The following is a 19,191-nucleotide window of genomic DNA, read 5'->3' on the forward strand; positions in this document are numbered from 1 at the left end:
GGAGGCATTAAAACCTTACCATAAATCTTGGGAAGCTATAAGCACCACATTAATTGTGATGAAATTACGCAAAGCTTTGATTATTACTGCCGCAGAAATCACTACCACTCACCTATTATTCAACCTAGCTCAAAAATGAAACTGTTCACATCTTGAAGTGTTCTCAACAGCTAAAAAATACTTTTCTGTGCCTTATTGGTACTTCTGTTCATATTCTTCCTAGTACAGGTCTTTCCTCCAGACATTAGGATACAATTTGCATTATCATCTTGAATTCTGCTCCCCCAAATCCCTAATTCTGCAAGTACTCTGTGCTTTACCTAAAACTATCACTAAACCCCTTCTTCAACCTATCTCAAAATACAGCACAGAAAGGTTGAAAGGCAACATTGTGTCCTTGAAAACAAAAGACTACTGTCAGAAGTGCCTGACTGATCAGTCGTGATTTGCAATCATACCTGCATGCACAAAATCAGCAGTGAAGCATTTTGTATGAAATAGACTGTAAAATAACAGCATGCTTGAATGAATATCGAATCAATTGCGCTTTGAACATCTTGTTATGACGATGGGAAAAAGGCAAGAGTAACTTTCAGAAAGTTCATAGACTTTAACAGTTTCTGAGAAGCAATGTTTGAGAAACTCAGAGGTCCAGACCTCTTTTGTACTTCAGATCTAGCATATACTTACAGTTAGAACAACTCTGCAGAAAAAGAAGGCCAATAATAAAACCAAAAAAGTCTTACATGTGGTTACGGTGAAATTCCATGATTTTGTCTTCTAGTGCTTCTTGATGAGGTATATACTTGTTCTTCGCTAAGTGTTCACGATCTATGGTTTCATCAAAATCCCCAATCTCAGCTGTGGAGAATATTAAGAGAAGTCTATTAAAACATTTTATTGCATCTAAATAATCTGGTCAATCCAAAAGACCAGGACAGTTGGGAAGAGGGCAGAGAAGCAAACGTAGTTCCTTGCAACCTGTGTCATGGTTTTATGATTCAGATTCCCACTACATTATCTTCCACACATTACTCTCTTCTCTTCTGTGTTAGTATTCAACATGAGAGAAGAAGCCCAAGGATTTCTCCCATCTACCACAACCAAGTAAGTTGTTGGATGTCAACTGAAGAGATGAAGCCATCAGGGCTACCTTTACTTGTGTGGGGGATAAGGGCAGGGGTAACACAGAGGGCAGCACTAACTGAGCAGAACTCATCCATCTCTCTCACACTCTCTCATGGTGCTCAGCTGCCTTTCCATGGAGCAGCCAAACACCAGCTTCCTCTCCAGACCCATGTCCCACACAGTAACCTCTGAGAGAAAGTCAGGAAGATGGTTCTGTTTGCTTGTTCGAACACAGGCTTGTAATCCACCTCATGGGATTATGAAACATTTGTCTTCCTCTAATTCTGCAGCAGTATGAGACACATTCTGTCTTCCTCCTCCTCAAAGCTGCTTCCATCTGTTGCAGTTATTCAACACTGTGTGTGCAACAGTATGGCACACCCACCTTCCATTTTGCAGCCCATTCAGTGAAATTTCCTTTTTATGGCAGGTGTGAGGGTGAGGGGCAGGCAAACTATCTGTGGGTGCCAAATTACTATCTTGTTGCCTGCTATTCTTGGAATGTCTCTGAGTCTTGCTATTAGTTTTTTCACTGAACAGGCATAGCAGCTTCTGCCTGCAAACCTGATGGAGTAATAGCAACATCGCTGCAACAAAGGCTGCTACCTTGGCAACGCCAGGGAAATTAAAATACAGTGCCCTCAAATTAAATGCAGGTTGCAGTCAGACATGTTGCTACACAGTTGACCGAGGATATGACAGACCCAAGCTCAGATACACCTGCTTCATCCTCACCCCAGTTCCGCCCATGTAAATGAACCATTAATCCAGTTCTGTTCAAACTAAGTATGTTCAGAAAGAGGAAAGGTTTTAGAGCACATTTAAAATGCTGTATTTCTGCAAACTGGGATCAGATATACCTTAAATGCAGAGGGAAAGCAACAGCCTTGTGTAGGCACTGAAAATGAGGAACCAAAGCATCTAAGAATGACAGAGCAGTAGCTTTTTTGACCCAAACTGCCTGCAGACACATGATGACATTTTTTTGCTTTGAAGGTCAGAGGTGGAAAAGAGCTGAAAGCTGAGACTCTCTGATTTCCACCCCCTCATTCACCCCATCTGTTCTCAATCATTCCTTAAAACGGTAGAAATACTACAGAACCTTTGAGAATTTCCTTTTTTAAAATTGTCCTGTTTATCCCCATCTCAGAAACAGCTCTCTCCTTCCAATTTTACTCATCCCAGACTCACAAATCTTCAGGGTCTGTTTTTAATCCTGACTCAAATAAAAGGCAAGTTTCTGTTCTTTACTGAAGCCATAAACCCACCTAAGTTTGCAACACCTCAAATAACATGGGCCTGGATTCTTCAAAATGCAGTTCAAAACCCCTATGTCTGTGTACACAGATGAGCTTAACACACCTCCTGCAGGGCTTTTTTCAGAGTCAACAGTACAGAAGACTCTTTCTCCACCTCTACATGATTTCTAAAATGTTCTCAGCATTTTTTGACTGCTAATCCATTACCCATTATCAAAATTGTCTAATTTTAAGTTACTGCTGAATTTGTTCTTTCTGACCTCATACTCAACAAGCTTTTACTTCCCTTCTTACCCTCCTTTTCCACCTTAAATGACTTTCTAGTAGCACTCCGTTGAGAATGAGAGGAAGTTATATTGTAAATATTGTCAGCCTCACATGTAACTATTCTTTAAAATCTTTTCATGTGATTTAACCAAAGACTTGTTTATACTGCTGATGGTTTTTCTCCATCACTTACCTTGCAAGTGCATTACATCATGCTGTATTCTGCCTGTATTAGCATTTCTGGTATGTCTAACGCTTTGTATTTCAGCTCTTTTCCTCTTACCACGGAATCATAGAACTGCTTCATTTGGAAAAGACCTCTAAGATGATTGAGTCCAACTGCTAAGCCAGCACTGCCAAGTCCACCTGTAACCATGTCCCCAAGTGCCACATTTACATTTATTTTAAATACCTCCAGTGATGGTGACTCCACCACTTCCTGGGGAAACCTGTTCCAATGCTTGAATTTCTTCTTTCCATGAAGAAATTTCTCCTAGTATCCAATCTAAACCTTCCCTGGTACAACTTGAGGCCATTTCCTATTGTCTTATCACTAGTTACCTGGGAGAAGAGGCCAACCCCCACCTGGCTACACCCTCCTTTCAGGCAATTGTAGAGAGCAATAAGGCCCACCCAATCCTCCTTTTCTCCAGCCTAAACAATCTCAGCTCCCTCAGCTGCTCCTAATAAGACTTGTGCTCCAGAACCTTCCCCATCTTCCTTGACCTTCTCTGGACACAATCCAGCACCTCAGTGTCTTTCTGAGGGACACAAAACTGGACACAGGATTTGAGGTGGGGCCTCACCAGTGCGGAGTACAGGGGGACACAAAATCACTGCCCTGGTGACACTGACGCTGGCCACACTATTCTTGATAGAGGCCAGGATGACACTGGCCTTCTTGGCCACCTGGGCACACGCTAGCTCATGGTCAGTCCACCTTCATACATCACACACTCACTGTACTGCATCGTTTGCAGTACCCAAGTGTCCTCTCACTTCTAACACTTTTTACAATGCTTTTAAGGTATTTTTGAGTGTTTCAAATATAAATTTCATTCTGTAATATACACGCTAATTTAGCAGAAACCTATTTGCTGTCATATTATGATTTTATGATAAGTAACAGTCTATAGCATTGACATAAGCTTGCATACATAATATATGGGCCTCCTGGAATAAGGTATTCCCCATGGAAACTGCTCATTGGCACAGCATTAGTAAGACATACAATAACTAACCTGCATTCTCAATCTTTCCCCTTTGACACCATCACTCTTATCATCTGTTTACTTTGATTTTTATTGCAGAAAAATACATATTTTTTTTACTACTGAAAAATAAGCTAGGGACGAAATAAATAAAGACAGCCATGCAGGTAAGATATAGCTATAGACTCTTGCCAGAGAAAATTTTCACAGAAAAACGTTCATGAGATACAAGACGGACAAATAAAAAAGACAACTGCAAACTTCTAGCAGAGGTTTCTAGCAAACACTCCTATGCAAAAAAAGGGAGAGGGGGAAAATCATGAACAGCAAAAAAAGAGGCCAGATTACAGTCAGGAGACGTGGAGGGGAAGCACTTCAGGTGCACCATGAAGCACAACTTCCCTCTGCCCAAAATGGCAGTTCAGATTCTGTGAACACTGTTTCACTTCTGCATGATGAAGCTCTTCTCTCTCTTCTGACACAATGAAAAGATTCTGTTTTTCAGTACAAAAGTAGCTTACCTTGCTCTAGGCTTACCACTTAAGGAGAGTACTACTTGAGCCCTAAAATCCCAGTTCAGAATCACTCTGCACCTCAAAGTCACAAGTGAAAGGGACAGAAATTTCAAATGCACCATGATCACTTCAAGCAAACCGCAGAAAATTATATAATCCAACAATGTAACGCATCTCATTAGCACAAGAGCAATGGTGATAATTTGCCACTCTGCACACCTTGGAAATGAGTGCTTCTCACCAGCCTGCACAGGTGTGTAATGGAGGAATTTTGAAAATCCATGGAATTAAATTTGAGTTTAACTGTGGAGCAGAGGGACACAGACACCTTGTAAAGGTGAAAGGACATCCTATATTTTATCCTCTTATGCTGTTGCATTAGGAAAACAAGCTAGCAGTTGCACTCTGAACCGTTTGGACTCCCGAGCTGAAGACAGCTCAGTGAAGAACTTTAGTAATTAAAAAGGTCCAAGTAAGACATGAAATAGGATCCAAGCAGAGATAATAAGGAAAACAATGCATAGAAAGTATAAGTGCTCAAGAGAATATGATCAGAAAGCAATACCTCAAATGAAGAGAGACACATGCATTAGGGTGTCCACTCCTCAACAATTTTCTCTGGTGCACAGACATTTAGTAGGAAAACTCAGCCTCCTGGAATGCAGTTTAGCAAATGAGACTCAATTTCCCCAAATGATCAAGATTTTTTTTATTGCCTGAGATGAAAGAAAGTCAGAACTAGCTTAACCAAGAAAAGAAATACAGCTGGATTGCTGGACACTGTAACGGGAAAAACTAAGAGACAAAAATCTCACTAGGCAAGGATTTCATTTTTTTTAAGTCTGTGCTGCCAAAATACTCAATTTTAAAATGGTATGAGGACTACAGAATTTCACAGCTTCTTACTGCTACTCAGTCACACTGGTCAATAATGACCATAGCAAACAGTACCACAAAATACCTGCCTTTCCAACAGCAGTTGATGAGAAACCGCCCTAACACTCTAACAGACTATGACAAAGGATCTTGAGATTTATCTGTTCACCTCCAAAGAGCTTCCAAATGCCTTTGACTGTAATTTCCATACAACAGCATTACAGTGGAAGTACACAATACTGAATTGTACAAAGATCATTCAAAACAACATCTATTACAACCATTATACTTGCTGCTAAGTGGTTTTTCCTAATGTTATTCTCAAGATGAGTATCCATAAAGTTTTGAAAGGGAAAACATATACTGTCTTTCAAGTGATGTGGAAGCTAAAAGAAGCTTTGATGTCATGAACAGAATTAATGTATGATTCTGCTGGACAGTGTTATTATGCATACTTTGCAATTAAAAAAAAAAGGGGGGGGGGTTTAAAATCGATTGTTTTCTTTTCTTCCCTATCAGTTTCCTCTTAGGACTGTGATTTAGTCTGGCATTCTAAGCATGTTTATTTACTACATTCTCTAGACAGCATACAGATCTCCAGGAATTTGAATACCCTGCTGATATGATGCAAAGTATAATAAAATGGGATTTCAGCAGAATTCAATGTCTGCCACTGCCTGCAAAGTCTACTTTTTAAATCATCTTTGGCAGCCCATCAAATGCTTTGAAAATTCAAATCCAGAGACCAGAAACTCTTCTTTATCTGAAACAGTAAATTATCTGTATTTGAACACCATTATACAGAAGTACAATAAATTATCCATATGGCTTAAAACTGTCCCTACAGCAGCTACTAACAGGTAACCCTGCAAAGCATGTCCAGCCAATCATCCTGTTTATCAGTCTGGAAAGAAGAAAAAAGAGAACTTACACTGTACTATATGTGAGATTAGGAGGGCAGTGCTGGTATCATTACATGTTAGCCTTCCCTGTGCCAGGTCCTGCTTCACTTGCAGTGCAAATAGGTACCTGCAAAACAAAAGTGAACAAAGAGTTACACAAAGCAGGAGGGAAAGAGGGGAAAATATACCAGCTCTGGCTTTGACTGCACGTTCCCTTCACTTTTTGGAATCTACAGAAGTGATCTGAATTACCTAAGTTTAGAGGCTAAATAAACCCCAACAGATACTGTATTACTGCCATTAGAGCTGTACATGGTGGCTGCTTTGAAAAACCAAGATAACTCTCTTTTTCTCTCTTCCTCCCTCCCTTGGAACCAGAGCAACAAGATATGACAGTGCTAGCAAATGTGACAGCTATTAAGTCCTCGGCAAGAGATAATGCAGCTGCTTCTAACCATGAAGAAATGACAGATAAACCAGTGATTTAGAGTTCTCAGTTGGTTCTTGTAGAATACAAAGTGAACTCTAAACTTCCACCTTGGCTCTCACTTGGGAATGAGGCACAAAATCTTGATCAAACAACTCTAGCTAGCTAGCTAGCTCTGATACCTTTGTGGCCCTAATATCTGCACTGTCCATGTACCAGCCCTTTCTAACATTGCCTCCAAACCATTTCACCCATGCAGGGCAATTCTACATTGCCAGTTTAAATGCTGAGACAACAGAAGTCCAAGACATTATTTCAAAATTTAAATTTCTTTTAGCTTCAACAGAAATTGAAATGGCTTAGTTCCACTCTGTATCCAATTCTTCCCTCCAAAAAACCCAAAAAAGCTAGCAATGGGCATTTATTTCTCCTACAGCTGGTCTGAAACCTGAAGTGGTGAGACACACCTTAACAAGCCTTCCAAAGGCTGCAGCTCCTCTGGAGAACTCATACAAGGATCTCAATAATTTTAGTAAGACCAGATTTTTATAGGTTTAGAGAAAAGCTCTCATTTGAACAGTGAGTTTCTGAATGAGAAGATGTAGGTACACTAAATGAAAAGGACAAGCTGATTTGAGGAGTATGGAAAAGTACCACATATGTACAAACTGAAATAATACAGCAGATCTACATAATGTCCTTTTGAAACCTGCAGACATCTGTCTACCCATACAAAATTCACCCTGGTAGAGGAACACAGTACAAAAATCTTATAGTCTCTTCTTCAAGTGATGAAGCAGTTCCCTGTGTATATGCTTTCACATCCTACACATTGCTGTGTATATATCAAGTCCCTTAGCATACATATTTAAAATCTAACCATAAAAAGTCATTAGGATTAACAGACACATCTCCAGATACAGAGAGAGATCACCAAAAATTAATTTACAGTTCACATACTAAGAAACTGATATGCAGAATATCTATTCAGAAACAGGAATGTTTCATTAATAACATCACATTTTGAGTTTTCATTCATCCCTTTATTCTTTTTACTCTCTCTTTTATTCTTTAGTCTTTACCAAGTAAATACTCCTTCTTCCTACCCTACATTTCTACTTTTCTCTTTCTAGGCCATCAAGAGATATCAATATATATTTTTTTATTCCAATGCTCTATTACCAAAATAAAACATGACAAAGATAAACAGAACATCACAGAAGTGGACTTGTTCTTTATAATACAAGTCATAAGGACACCAGAGCTCTTTGCAAAAGAGGACTTTGTCTTGTGAGAAGATTGAAAATAAAAACTAATAGTGAAAATTCTGAATCTGAACAGAAACATGTAATTAAGAACTAGTGATACTGTAGACCAGAAAAAGAGTGAAAAGACAAAACAATGCTTCTGACCATAAAGGAAGGACCTGATAGTGACAAAGAACCTTAACAGGTCTCTCATACACATATTTACTCACAGAAAAATAGGACTCTTTGTGCCAATACAGTGGGAAATTCAAAGCTTAAATGAAGTTTTTGAAATGTACTGAAAAGCATTTAAGCATTAGTATTTAAGGTACTCTGTCCGCATATGTACGTGTCTTTCCCTACATTCTTATTTTTCATTTTATTCCTTCTCCTTTGCATTTTTCCATTTCCAAAGTCACACTTCCACCTGTGCAAACCTTTGGCACTTGTGTTGGCTATACAGACAGGGTCCAATGCTGCTGCAAATTGGCAATTCACAGAAAACAGCTCTCCCCCAAATGAGGGTGCAGAGTCACACATGTCCCTTGGCAGAGGGGTACCCCAGGGTGCCAATACATGACTTGATCATGCCAAACAGAGAACTCTGTTGCCAAACTGACCTCTCTTGGGATTAGTAAAGCTCTCCCAGGACTCCATATCCAAGGAGGCAAAAGACTCCTGGACTTTGCAGAACCTCTCAGCACAGACTGCAGCTGAATCTTAGGGCCCATTTTTTCAGGTGCATTCAAGGCTGGGACAAATAATACCAAGCTAAAAGTAAGAGGCAGTCATTAATCCTCACCCAGTCATCTCAAATTCAATGTTCTCTCCCCTCTGTCCATCAGAGATTTAACAAGAAGAAATAGTCATGCAGCTACTAACCTTGTCAGTTCCTCCTGCAGCTGAGCATGGTCAGGTGGGAAGAATTTTACCACAAATTTTACAACAACATGCTTCGGTCCTAGGGAAAATGTCACAGGAAGTTAACAAACATCAATAACATGCTGGCCAAATATGCACAATGATGTCCAAGGGATGATTCGTGTAACCTGAAGTGCATACTGACATGCTAACCTCTTGTCCTTTGTTGGTATGCAGGATATTTGGAAACTGCCCAATAAAATTCACACACAATAAAAGAGAACAATAACTTGGTCAAGGGCTATTCTGCTAAAACCAAGTACGTTTTTAGTAATTACATCAGTTGATCCAATAAAATATATGTGTATCTACTCTTCTTGTTTCAGAACAGGAGAGAGCTAAAATACACTCCACTTTTTTAAGTTGACTAGCAAATTACTATTTCTGTTTTAAGAACAGCACATTCATTCCAACTCTTACAAGTATGACCAGTGACAAAAGGATCATTGCGTCCCTGTCTTGTGAGAGGGAGAGGTGCCAGAGCACACACTCAGACTAATATGACCAGAAAAGCACCTAGAAAAACTGAATCTCAATGGCAAAGCTCAATGAATTAAGAACTTGGGTGATATTTGACAGAGAAACAAAATAACCAGAACCTTTCCTGTTCACTTCTACTCTTTCCAGAGCTGGTGGCTATTTACAATTTCCTGTTCTTTCCCACCACCCACTGTAACTTCCCATATCCCAACTGTTTCCTTCTCTTGGTCTCCAACAGTCCCAGGTTCTGCAGCAATGTCCCATACAATTGTAATACATCTGCTAGCTCCTTTCCAGGAATAAAGTTTTCCTGTTCTTTTTCTTCCATTCTGATTCCTGCTACTACCAGTCAGCAATGTATGTTCCTTTAGTCCTTCTTTTACTGCCCTCTTTTTCTCTACAAAATTGTTCCCTCCATTGCCACTAGTGCCTCTTCTAGTGACTGACTAAACCCCAGCCTCCTATGGGGTGGGGTCAGCCCGTTCATATGCTCATGTGACATAACTTCACAGGTGCATCTTTTAAGGATAGGCTGGAAACAAAAAAATAATTCCAACAAAATTTAGTGCAGAAGGTTGAGAACATAAAGATTGCAACCGACAGAGTCCTAATTTATTCAAGTACTCTCAGACTGAGCAACGAAATGTCAACAAGGAAGTACTTACTTCTAATCTGTTTCATAACAGGCTTCAAAAGATCGAGCCACACCTGAAAACAAAAGAAGGTGGTGTTATCATCTCTAGACAAACTTCCAGAGGAGCATTTTTAATTACAATACCAAGATTATCAGTTACTTACTTATTTTTTCCAGTGTGGTCATTATGCTTTCCTTAATTTTACATGGTGGGTTTTCTCCCCGAAATTCTGGGAGATGCTCAGGAAACAGCACTGTTAATGGGCACAGCTTTCAAAGCAGTAGAGATTCAGGGAGCTGGGAAACAGTGAGGAAATCTCCCCCTCACTTGTCTCAGACACCAACAATCACAGAACATGTGGTCAGGAACCATTAATTTTGTGGAAAGAGCAGCTGAAATGAGGAGTTCAGGAAAAGACAGTCTTACATAGTCATTGAGTTCCAAACCCTGATTAATCTTGAGAAAGGGAAGTGAATGGAGGTTTTCCGTGCCTTTGAGGCTGGGAATGCTGGACAAATGGAGAAATGAGATGGCAGCAGCCTCCTGGTATGGGGGACCTAATAGGAATCCCAGTGTGCGGTCTGGGCATAAATGCGGAGCTCCGTTGCTGAGCTCCATGGAGATAAAGCAGCCTCCCTCCCACCACCTGCAGAAGGAGTGGCTGTTCAGATCACAGGTGTAAAGCAGACAACAGCACAAGGTGGTAGTTCACTTGACAACCCATTTTCTAGGACAGTGTGTGGGTCTTTCAGCTTTCAAAAGCGACATAGTGGGGGGAAATACAGTTTTGAGAGCCTATCCCCCCAGCCTGCAGTTTCAAGTCAGAAAGGCTGGGGCAAAACGTTACAGAAAGCCAAGGGACAATCACGCAGAAGGTAAAAGCCAGATGAGTCACAGGGCCTGGAGACAGGTCGTAGTCCTCAACTGGTAACTACCCATGCCCATGATTTATATTTTGTTATCTCACTAAATTGCACAGGGCCTCCCTTGAAGACATCTGGAATTTGTGGAAGAACACCCTACAACCACCACAAAGGTTAAAGACATTAAAAGCCAAATTAACGGAGTCCTCCTCTAGAAAAAGAGTATGTATTAAAATTATTACTTCTTCGACCTTTAATAATTTTAGATTATGCAGAGACTGAAACATACTCAAAATATCCATTCCCTAAAATCACCTGAGAAGCCAGACAGGAGCAGGCCTGTGTCACTGCTGTTAACTGCTCCAATGCCATGTGCCATTTTTATCATTGCTAATATGAGTAATTCCAATTAGCAGACACCTCATGGCCCTGCCCTTTCTCATACACTAATGTTACTCAGTTGAATTCTTCTTACATTTCTCAGTCTAGAAAAGTATTTTTCTTTTTTTAGGAGGTTAAAGAAATTTGGTTATCCAGGAACAGCAATACAGTTTTTATTACATTAAACTGGTCCTGACACACTTTGACACTTGAATAACTCAAAACTTTTGTTCCTGGAAGTTCGCGTGTACATAATCTGCAACAAAGGTCAGGGGCTTTGCCAAGTTTAATGAGAGAGAAAAAAGACATCTTGAATATGAAACAGCCAATTTACAAGATTATGAGAATAACGTGTTTTACTTGATGCCAAAAAAAAAAAAACCAAAAAAAAGAGAGAAAGAAATGTCTCTTCTCCCCAGAGGTGGTTTATGGTAACAGCATGAGCACACAAGTGCACCATTCCTTTCTCTACTTTCCCAGCCATCCTACAAGCAAGTTATAACATCCTTGAACAGACTGCTGGATACTGCAAATCTGTGTACTGAATGCATGTAGTGAGAAAGGTGGGTCAAAACAACAATGTCACCAACTATCATCAAACCCAAGCAATCAAAACTTCTGCATCATGCAGCTCCCACACTGTATCTAAACACCATCAGTCTGAGACTGGTTTATAAACTGGAAAGGAAAACTTAATTAAGTCTTAATTAAGATTAATGTTCTTCATTTTCTCCAGAACTACAAGGCTAGACTTTTTATTTGTTAAACAAAGGCTGGCATTCCACGATGGTGACCAGATTTCAGCAGCTGGAGAATTGGGGCAGACATCAAGTGTGATGAAACTCTGTGAAACCCCAGGCTTGGCGACAGTGCCTTGTTTTTCTCCTTGTCCCAGCAGGAAGTGGAGCACTCAGACCCTCCACAATCATCTCCCATACAGATCTTGTTTGCTCCAAGCATGGCATGCTTGAATGTATACAGCTGCCACGAAACCTGACTGTCAACATGTCAGATATGAGGTCTGGAGCCTTGCATGTTGAAATAAACACAGCCAAATTGTGAATATATGACTTCACATACATATGATTACATCCAAACAAATATGCTCTAAATATTTATTTTTCCTTTTACATTGCACTCTACGCTGCAAAAGCAACTCATTCTCTTCAGATGATATGAACATAAAATATGCATGAGTATTTTATTTCTCAGACATACCATTAACTGCAAGGTTTTTTACTTGCACAATGCTTGAGTTCTACATTATGGCCCTTATGAAGCTCAGAAAATTTTAAATCCCATGGGAACATTCACCTCAATGCATCATATAAACTGGTTACAATAATTTAAGTGTAAATAACACTCTCAGAGTGCTGCTCCACATTGAAACAACAATTCATAATCAAATCTTCTGCTTCAGTTTCTGTGAGTTGCTTTCAGGTGGTTGAAGGCATTAATTCCACTGAATTTCACCCTTCTTGGGGCACAGATGACTAGATATGGGCAAGGTTTGTGGAGCCCCTCATTCTTCAGAAGCAGAGACTGGAACAACCAGCAAAAACATGGACTGGTGCTCTCAGATATTTGGCTAGTACTCCCTTTTGCAAGAGTAGGGGCCAGCTGAGTTAATGCTCAGTGCATGGAGGCATTTTCCTTCAGGTCAAACTGGCACAGGGCTTAGGGGGTTTTCATCACCTTCCTCTTCATCAGAGCCCTGCACCCCGCACTGTGATTGTTTGGACATATTTCCAGCCAGTCAATTCCTGCCACTGTGAGGGCTTCGGGCGGTGGCAGCACCTCAATCTCTCCTGTGTTCTGCCTCAAGCAAATAAACCACTTTGTTTTCACAAGACTGAAAACTGTTAGTTTACTTCAGGTCTCTGAGCAAAACTCCGTCAGTCATCTATTTAAAGCTTAATGACCTGTGAAGTAGAGAAGGTTGATCAAATGACCTTCTCTATTTTCTAGAACACTAAAAAGCAACTTTATGTACAAAAGATGTTAGGATTTGTTTCAGTTTTACATACATACACCAGTAATGCTGGAATGTCATTATTAACATGGCTACCTGGACCCTCTGCTGCAATGGTACTGTACAGTTGCACTGTTTAGAAAAGTTACATTAAGCTCTCAAGTTACCTCGAGCACTAGCCAAGGGTATCTGGCAGAATACTAACCCTTTTAGTGAACTGTGTTTTATGTAATTCCAGGAGCACACTGTGAAGTAGATCCCTTCTAAAGATTAACATCCATTTAAAAAAAAATTTCCTATTTAATTATAGTTAGCCTAGAACACTATGACCACTAGCATTGTTTTAATGTCTATTGTCTAATGTCTGTGCCTGTACTAAGGCATGACAGACAAGACATTCCTACTGTTCATTTCATTAAGAAATATTGTTCCTTATGCATATTTTAGCTCGATGGAAAGAACACAGATTTTTTTTTTTAACAGTTGTCCAAAGTCATCTCCTTTAGGTCATCCAGGCTACTGGTGCAAAATTCACCTAACAGGCATGAAATCCAATGTATATCAGAATGTACTGGCAAAGCAGTCCAGGTAACTAGCACACATGCCAGTAGGTTACACGATAAGTAAAATAAAATAAACTTCAAAAAGAAAGTCACTAAGAAGAAAGACTAAGAAGTTGTTAGCCTATGGCTTTCTCTGCTACATGATACTGGTAGGGCAGCGCCTGAATGTTGCCAGCAGCTGATCTCAGATTCCCGAGTGTCAGGACCAGGACACCTGCCTGTGCCACACAGCTCCCCAGAAAGGACTTCCATCAGTTTTTGGGGGTTCTTGGATTTGCTTTCCTTTTTATTAACCTTGTTACATTTTATCTATCCCTTTTCTTGCCCATAATGTTTTTCATGAACTCTATCACAACCACTGAAACTTCTCTATCAGCAGAGAAAATTTATTTCTGAACTCCAAATCAATCAGAACTATAAAACCAAGAGTTGAGGCTCTGCCTTTGAATTCTGTACAGCAACTTTGAAAAACAAAATGCTTTCCCATCTTGTGTCTGAATTAGCCATTACTTTCAGCGCAGATGAAATCTGACAGGAACAATCAGGTCTTAAAAACATTTCTTCAACTCCAATAGGCAAGAACATTTATTTTTTTTTAAAGTCCTTTCCCTTTTGAAGACTGAGGATTAAATATATCTTACAAGTAAGGAGCAGAAGGAGAGAATACTGGGTGCATACAGATGAAAACCAGCTGAACATTAATCCTTTTACATACCATCATCTTTTTATGATCTGGAAATTCAAGGCCAAAATAGTCGCCTTCTACAAGGTTCAGGTGGTTGCAAACAGCATCATGCAAAACTTTCCCTGGAGCTCTTTGCTGTAAGAGGAAAACAAAGCCTGGGGTTACAAAGATGCTTTTAATTGGCAGAAAAATTATTATGCTAACTAATTATTCAGCAAATAACACTGTCAAAACTGTTTACAAAATCAGTGGCTATTACAACCATACCCACAGGGCAGTTGACAATAATTACACTAGTTTTAAAGCTAAAGAATATATCCATCAATCCATGGATGGCAGCTCTGAATCCATCTTCAGTGCATTTTTATTTTTTGAGGGAAAAGTACCATGAAATAGAAGATGTAGAAGAGGGGGACTTGGGATATAATTTTCTTATGTCTACCAAGGCTAATTTCTACTGTGATTTTTTATTTTATCCCAAGGCCCTTCAAGCCATGTCAGGCAGTGCACATCTGTGTACAACGCAGCGAAACCAGGACATTCAGCAGCAGACCTGTCATACAAAACACCAAGGACCGAGGGTTTGCTGGACACTGCTTGATATGCAACAGGCTCATACTTCAGATGGGCTCTGACTTCATATGGGCTTATCCCAAGCTTCCTGCTGGGAGGCACTGAGGCTGCTCCCAGCCTGTCTGTGCTACGCGGGCAGAGCTGGCAAGTAATTTGGAGGAGTCAAACACACTGAAAGCCTTCCCTCTACAAAGACCAGATGTTCTAGCCCAATATTAGCTCCCAGAGCCACCACTCTGCTGATTGTAAGGATTCTTTTCATCAGCCCATCCATTAAACCCACACCTGCAGAAAATATTATAAATTGCAGTTCACCAGCAAGTCTTCTGCAAAAAAGAGTCTCTGTATAAAAAGGCCAATCAGTGAAATCAAATATTTTTGTTCCTTGGACAAATGCAGCTATTTTAACTCAAGAGGCCCTGAAACACAGGTCTATACTCACTTCAGAACAAATAATAACCCACTAAATTGCACAAACCCCGCTGTTACAAGAGACCAATCACATCCTGGAGAACTGGCCTTGCATTCAACCTACAGACTGGCCCCTTCCCTTTCAGCCCAGTAAATAGTAAGAATAAAATAAAACAGTAGTAACCAAGTGAAGAAAAGACAACCATTACAGGTGGGCGGACCAGCTGACCTGGCCCAAACCTGAGCCTGAGCCCAAGCCCACATCCTGGCACCTCCAGGCAGTGCCCATACCCACAGCCTACTTGAGAGTGGGCAGCTGCTCAATCCCACCTGCTCCCAAATGCATCATAATGCAGTCTGGTCTCTGTTTCACTGGGATACTGAAAAATAAATAGATAGGCTTTTTCCACCCAGGGTAATAACTGGTTTTCAGCCATAACTTGAAGCACAAAGCATCTTTCCAAAGGTGGTTTATCTAACATTCTCTAATATGAACTGTGAAAAGTAAATACCCAGTAGTGAGGCTTACACCAGAGAAATTAAAGTGATGACATTTTTCTAGGGAAAGCACAGGATGTATGTGCCACCACAGCAGCACTGTCACCCTGGTCATGCAATGACTGAACCCTAGAATGCTGGCTGGTTTTGAAAGTCTGAAGGGAAGAGCTGAGCTCACTTCTCTAAGAACTTGCTGAACAGGTTTTTACCCAACGTACTCCCAGTGCCTCTGACAGACCTATGCCAGCAACAAGTTATTAACTGTTTGTTAATATTTGTTGTAGCAAATATTAGCCTCATGAATACTGTCAAAAAACACGTCAAGAACAGTTGCAGATAAAAGTACTCATTTTTTTAAGCATCCACCATAACCTTGCAGTAACTAAAGTAATTCATAGTAAAATGCCAAAAGGATACAAAGAAGGAAGGAAAAAAAGAAATTTTTTTTCTAAATAGAACACTTTTGATCTGATGCAATGGCATCCAAACTAAGTCTCAAGTGCAAGTATATTTGAATACACTCACTTCATGTTCTCCAGCTTCATTAAACCAAAAGCATTCCCAGTGTTCACCACCCAGCCTGCACTGACCATTGCACCTTGGCAGTTCTAACAGAAAGCTTCCCACACTTTCCACTCCATCTATCACTGCAGGTAGGCACAAACAATCATGCACTATCTCAATGAAAGAGCTTCCTGCTGAGTGCATTTCATTGGAGGCAACAGAAGAATATTAAAAACATTAGACTGAGTGTAATAATGATATTACTTTACTGCTCTGAAAACACACCTACAAATTATTTAGAAGTAAATACTCCTGCTTCCAGACTAGTCTCAGGTCTTCACAGTTTGGCTGGGGCTGCTAGAGAGAGGAAGAATGGGTTTATCAGTTACCCTCACAGCAAGCTTTCCTACTTGTGCGCAACCAGAAAAATGGTAACGTGCCTGTGAGTGTGTGTGTATGTCTAGCTAAAATATTTGATGGACTTCTGTCTGACAAAGACCAAACTTCATCTTTTCTCACAGGAAAAAAAAGCATCTCTGAGTGGAGATTTTTGAACAGGAAAGAAGGCAGAGAGCCCACCTGCATTACCACACTGCTCAAGGTTAGCTGAGGAGAGCACGGCTGTCTGATCTCAGACCATGAGTAAAAGCATCTGGTTAAAACCTGCTGAGTGTTTTCATAAAGGTTTTTTTTTTAATAGGCATTTAAACGATGGAACAGCAGTCTTGTAGTATTTATGTCACTTGGCATTTTCTCTGGAGTATGCCTCAATAAAATGAAATGCTTCTCACTCTAGTATTTGTAAATATTATTATTCTAAACTGATCTTAGCTTTGATCAGTCTACCTCAAAATAAAATCTGACAGCTCTCTAAGGAAATGCTGTGCATATAAAATCTGCTGAGATTTAGAGCCTGATGAAACACCGGTCTTGCAGGACCAGAAGGAGTACAACGTCCACAAAAGCAGGAACTCACAAGGTTTCAGAGAGATGTTGATTCAGTGCAGTTCCATGACATCCCTACTAAAAAATTTAAACACAATAAATTAAAAGCTCAGTCTACTGGGTATGGAAGCAAACCAGGAATCATTCAGGGCACAGTAAACAGGAGCTGACAGAGGGAGCATTCAGGAATGAGTGCGCCACACCGATGACATCATCTGAAGTCAACAGTTGTGCCTGACTTTAACATGGTTACAAGGCCTAAGAAAAAACACAAGTTTTCCACAGATCTTGGAAGGCATTTTCCAACCATGAAGCATGGCCCTGCTGCCATGCCTCAGACAGCAAGTACTAGGTAAGCTACATTGGCTCCTGTTCCACAGCCCTGTGGCAGCATCTGCATAAGCCAGAGCTTGGCTGCTTTCCCTGCTCCATGCCAGCACCAGTCTGCTCCATGGGGGACACCAACATGGAAGCATGAAAGCAATGAAGGCTGGTGGCAAGACTATACCTCCAGACCACTTGTTGCCACAGATAGCACCGCCCTGTGAGGCAGCAAGGGAAAGGAAACAGGAGGGCATGGTATACTGGTGGAATACAACTGGGGGAAGGTCACATGCAACCCCCAGGAGCTGGGAAGTAGCTGCAGCAGGTGGCAGTCCCCTCCTCCTGTTTCTGTTGACAGCCAGATTCCTGTATAATCAATGAAAAAATATTGCAGCTCCAGAGAACACTTCTTCCCACCCCAAACCAGCCACCCGAGCACACTGGCAGGGAACTTTTCCTAAGCAATACAGGGGTATCTTTTACCCTGACAACAAGGAGCCCTGACATCTGCTTTAACGATCTGAGATGAGGTGAGCCCCAGCCAGACTGATATACCAGAGAATTACTATTTTTCTTTTGATGTGGTATTTACTTACACCAAAATAATATTATAAATTTATTACAATGAAAAGAAGCTGACTTCCAGCTACACATCCTTATTACTTAATGCATTTTGAACTGGTCTTTCATTTAGCTCTGTGAAATCACACTTTAAAAGTCACTTTACATTTTCATGGAACGTCAAGTTCTAAATTATGAATAATGCGCATCCCTACATTTAGCTGCAAGCTATGAAGGTACCCAGTCAGACTAGCCTACTTTACGCATTATACATTCAACATTTTGCTGTCTGCTCATTATCTCAGTCCTACTCAATTCAGCCTCACTCTACTCCCACCAAAATCCAAAACAGTATGTTGCTTATGATCTTCCAATGGTGAATATTTTATTAGGTTCAACAATTCTTTCATGTTCTAGCAAACGCCAATCATTTTAAAAAAACACCCCTCTAAATGATTGTTTAGGCCATTCTTTGACATATACTTCAACACATTAAAAAAAAAGAAGTATGTTTGGACACATCACACCACCTCCCACGGTAAATTCAGCAATTATTTCACTAATTATCTACCAAAAAATAAGTACATATGTTTACGGTCAAATAGTGGTTTTAACATTTTTTATCTGTTCAGCCAAATAATCTCTGACCCCAGCCTGAACAAGATCTTTGATCAAAAGGCTTTTGTTAATTTGTTTGTTTTTACATTACTGAGCAGTAATGCCAGCTTAAAAAATCCAAATCAAATAAACACCTTCTTCTGAACATCTGAAAAATATAAGTCCCATTTTTGGTTGAAGTAAGAAATAGTTTCACGTGGAAACACAGACTACTCTGTTTTCCTTCTCTTCTTCAAAACTGCTGCAAATGGGTCAGAAAGAAGTTTGGGTTGTTTTGGGTTTTAATTACACTTGCTTGTACAGTAGTAGCAGCTCATAGGAGAGAAAATAATTCCTTTATGTTCATCTAAAAGAAAGGGGTACATTCATTATTCACACCTGCCACCGTATAAAGGCAGGTCTTTCTTCCACTTATGCCCTGTTCC

At 40.3% G+C, this 19,191-nt stretch overlaps 1 protein-coding gene across 5 annotated transcripts in view; it reads right to left on the bottom strand.

Annotated features, from left to right (window-relative positions):
* FARP1 (FERM, ARH/RhoGEF and pleckstrin domain protein 1) overlaps window positions 1-19,191 on the bottom strand; it is a 204,294-nt gene that overhangs the window by 55,101 nt on the left and 130,002 nt on the right. For all 5 annotated transcript variants that reach the window (XM_042043434.1, XM_042043425.1, XM_042043406.1 and 2 more), the window contains 5 exons: window positions 14,363-14,467; window positions 9,899-9,941; window positions 8,715-8,793; window positions 6,188-6,285; window positions 747-861 (listed from right to left, as the gene is read on the bottom strand). In XM_042043434.1, coding sequence (XP_041899368.1) covers window positions 747-861; window positions 6,188-6,285; window positions 8,715-8,793; window positions 9,899-9,941; window positions 14,363-14,467 — 440 coding nt within the window. The remainder of the gene's footprint in view (window positions 1-746; window positions 862-6,187; window positions 6,286-8,714; window positions 8,794-9,898; window positions 9,942-14,362; window positions 14,468-19,191) is intronic.

This window comes from Corvus kubaryi, unplaced genomic scaffold (genome assembly GCF_017639235.1).
Source record: "Corvus kubaryi isolate FWS band 111438036 unplaced genomic scaffold, C.kubaryi_AGA036_p1.0 133, whole genome shotgun sequence".
Classification (NCBI taxonomy): Eukaryota; Metazoa; Chordata; class Aves; order Passeriformes; family Corvidae; genus Corvus; species Corvus kubaryi.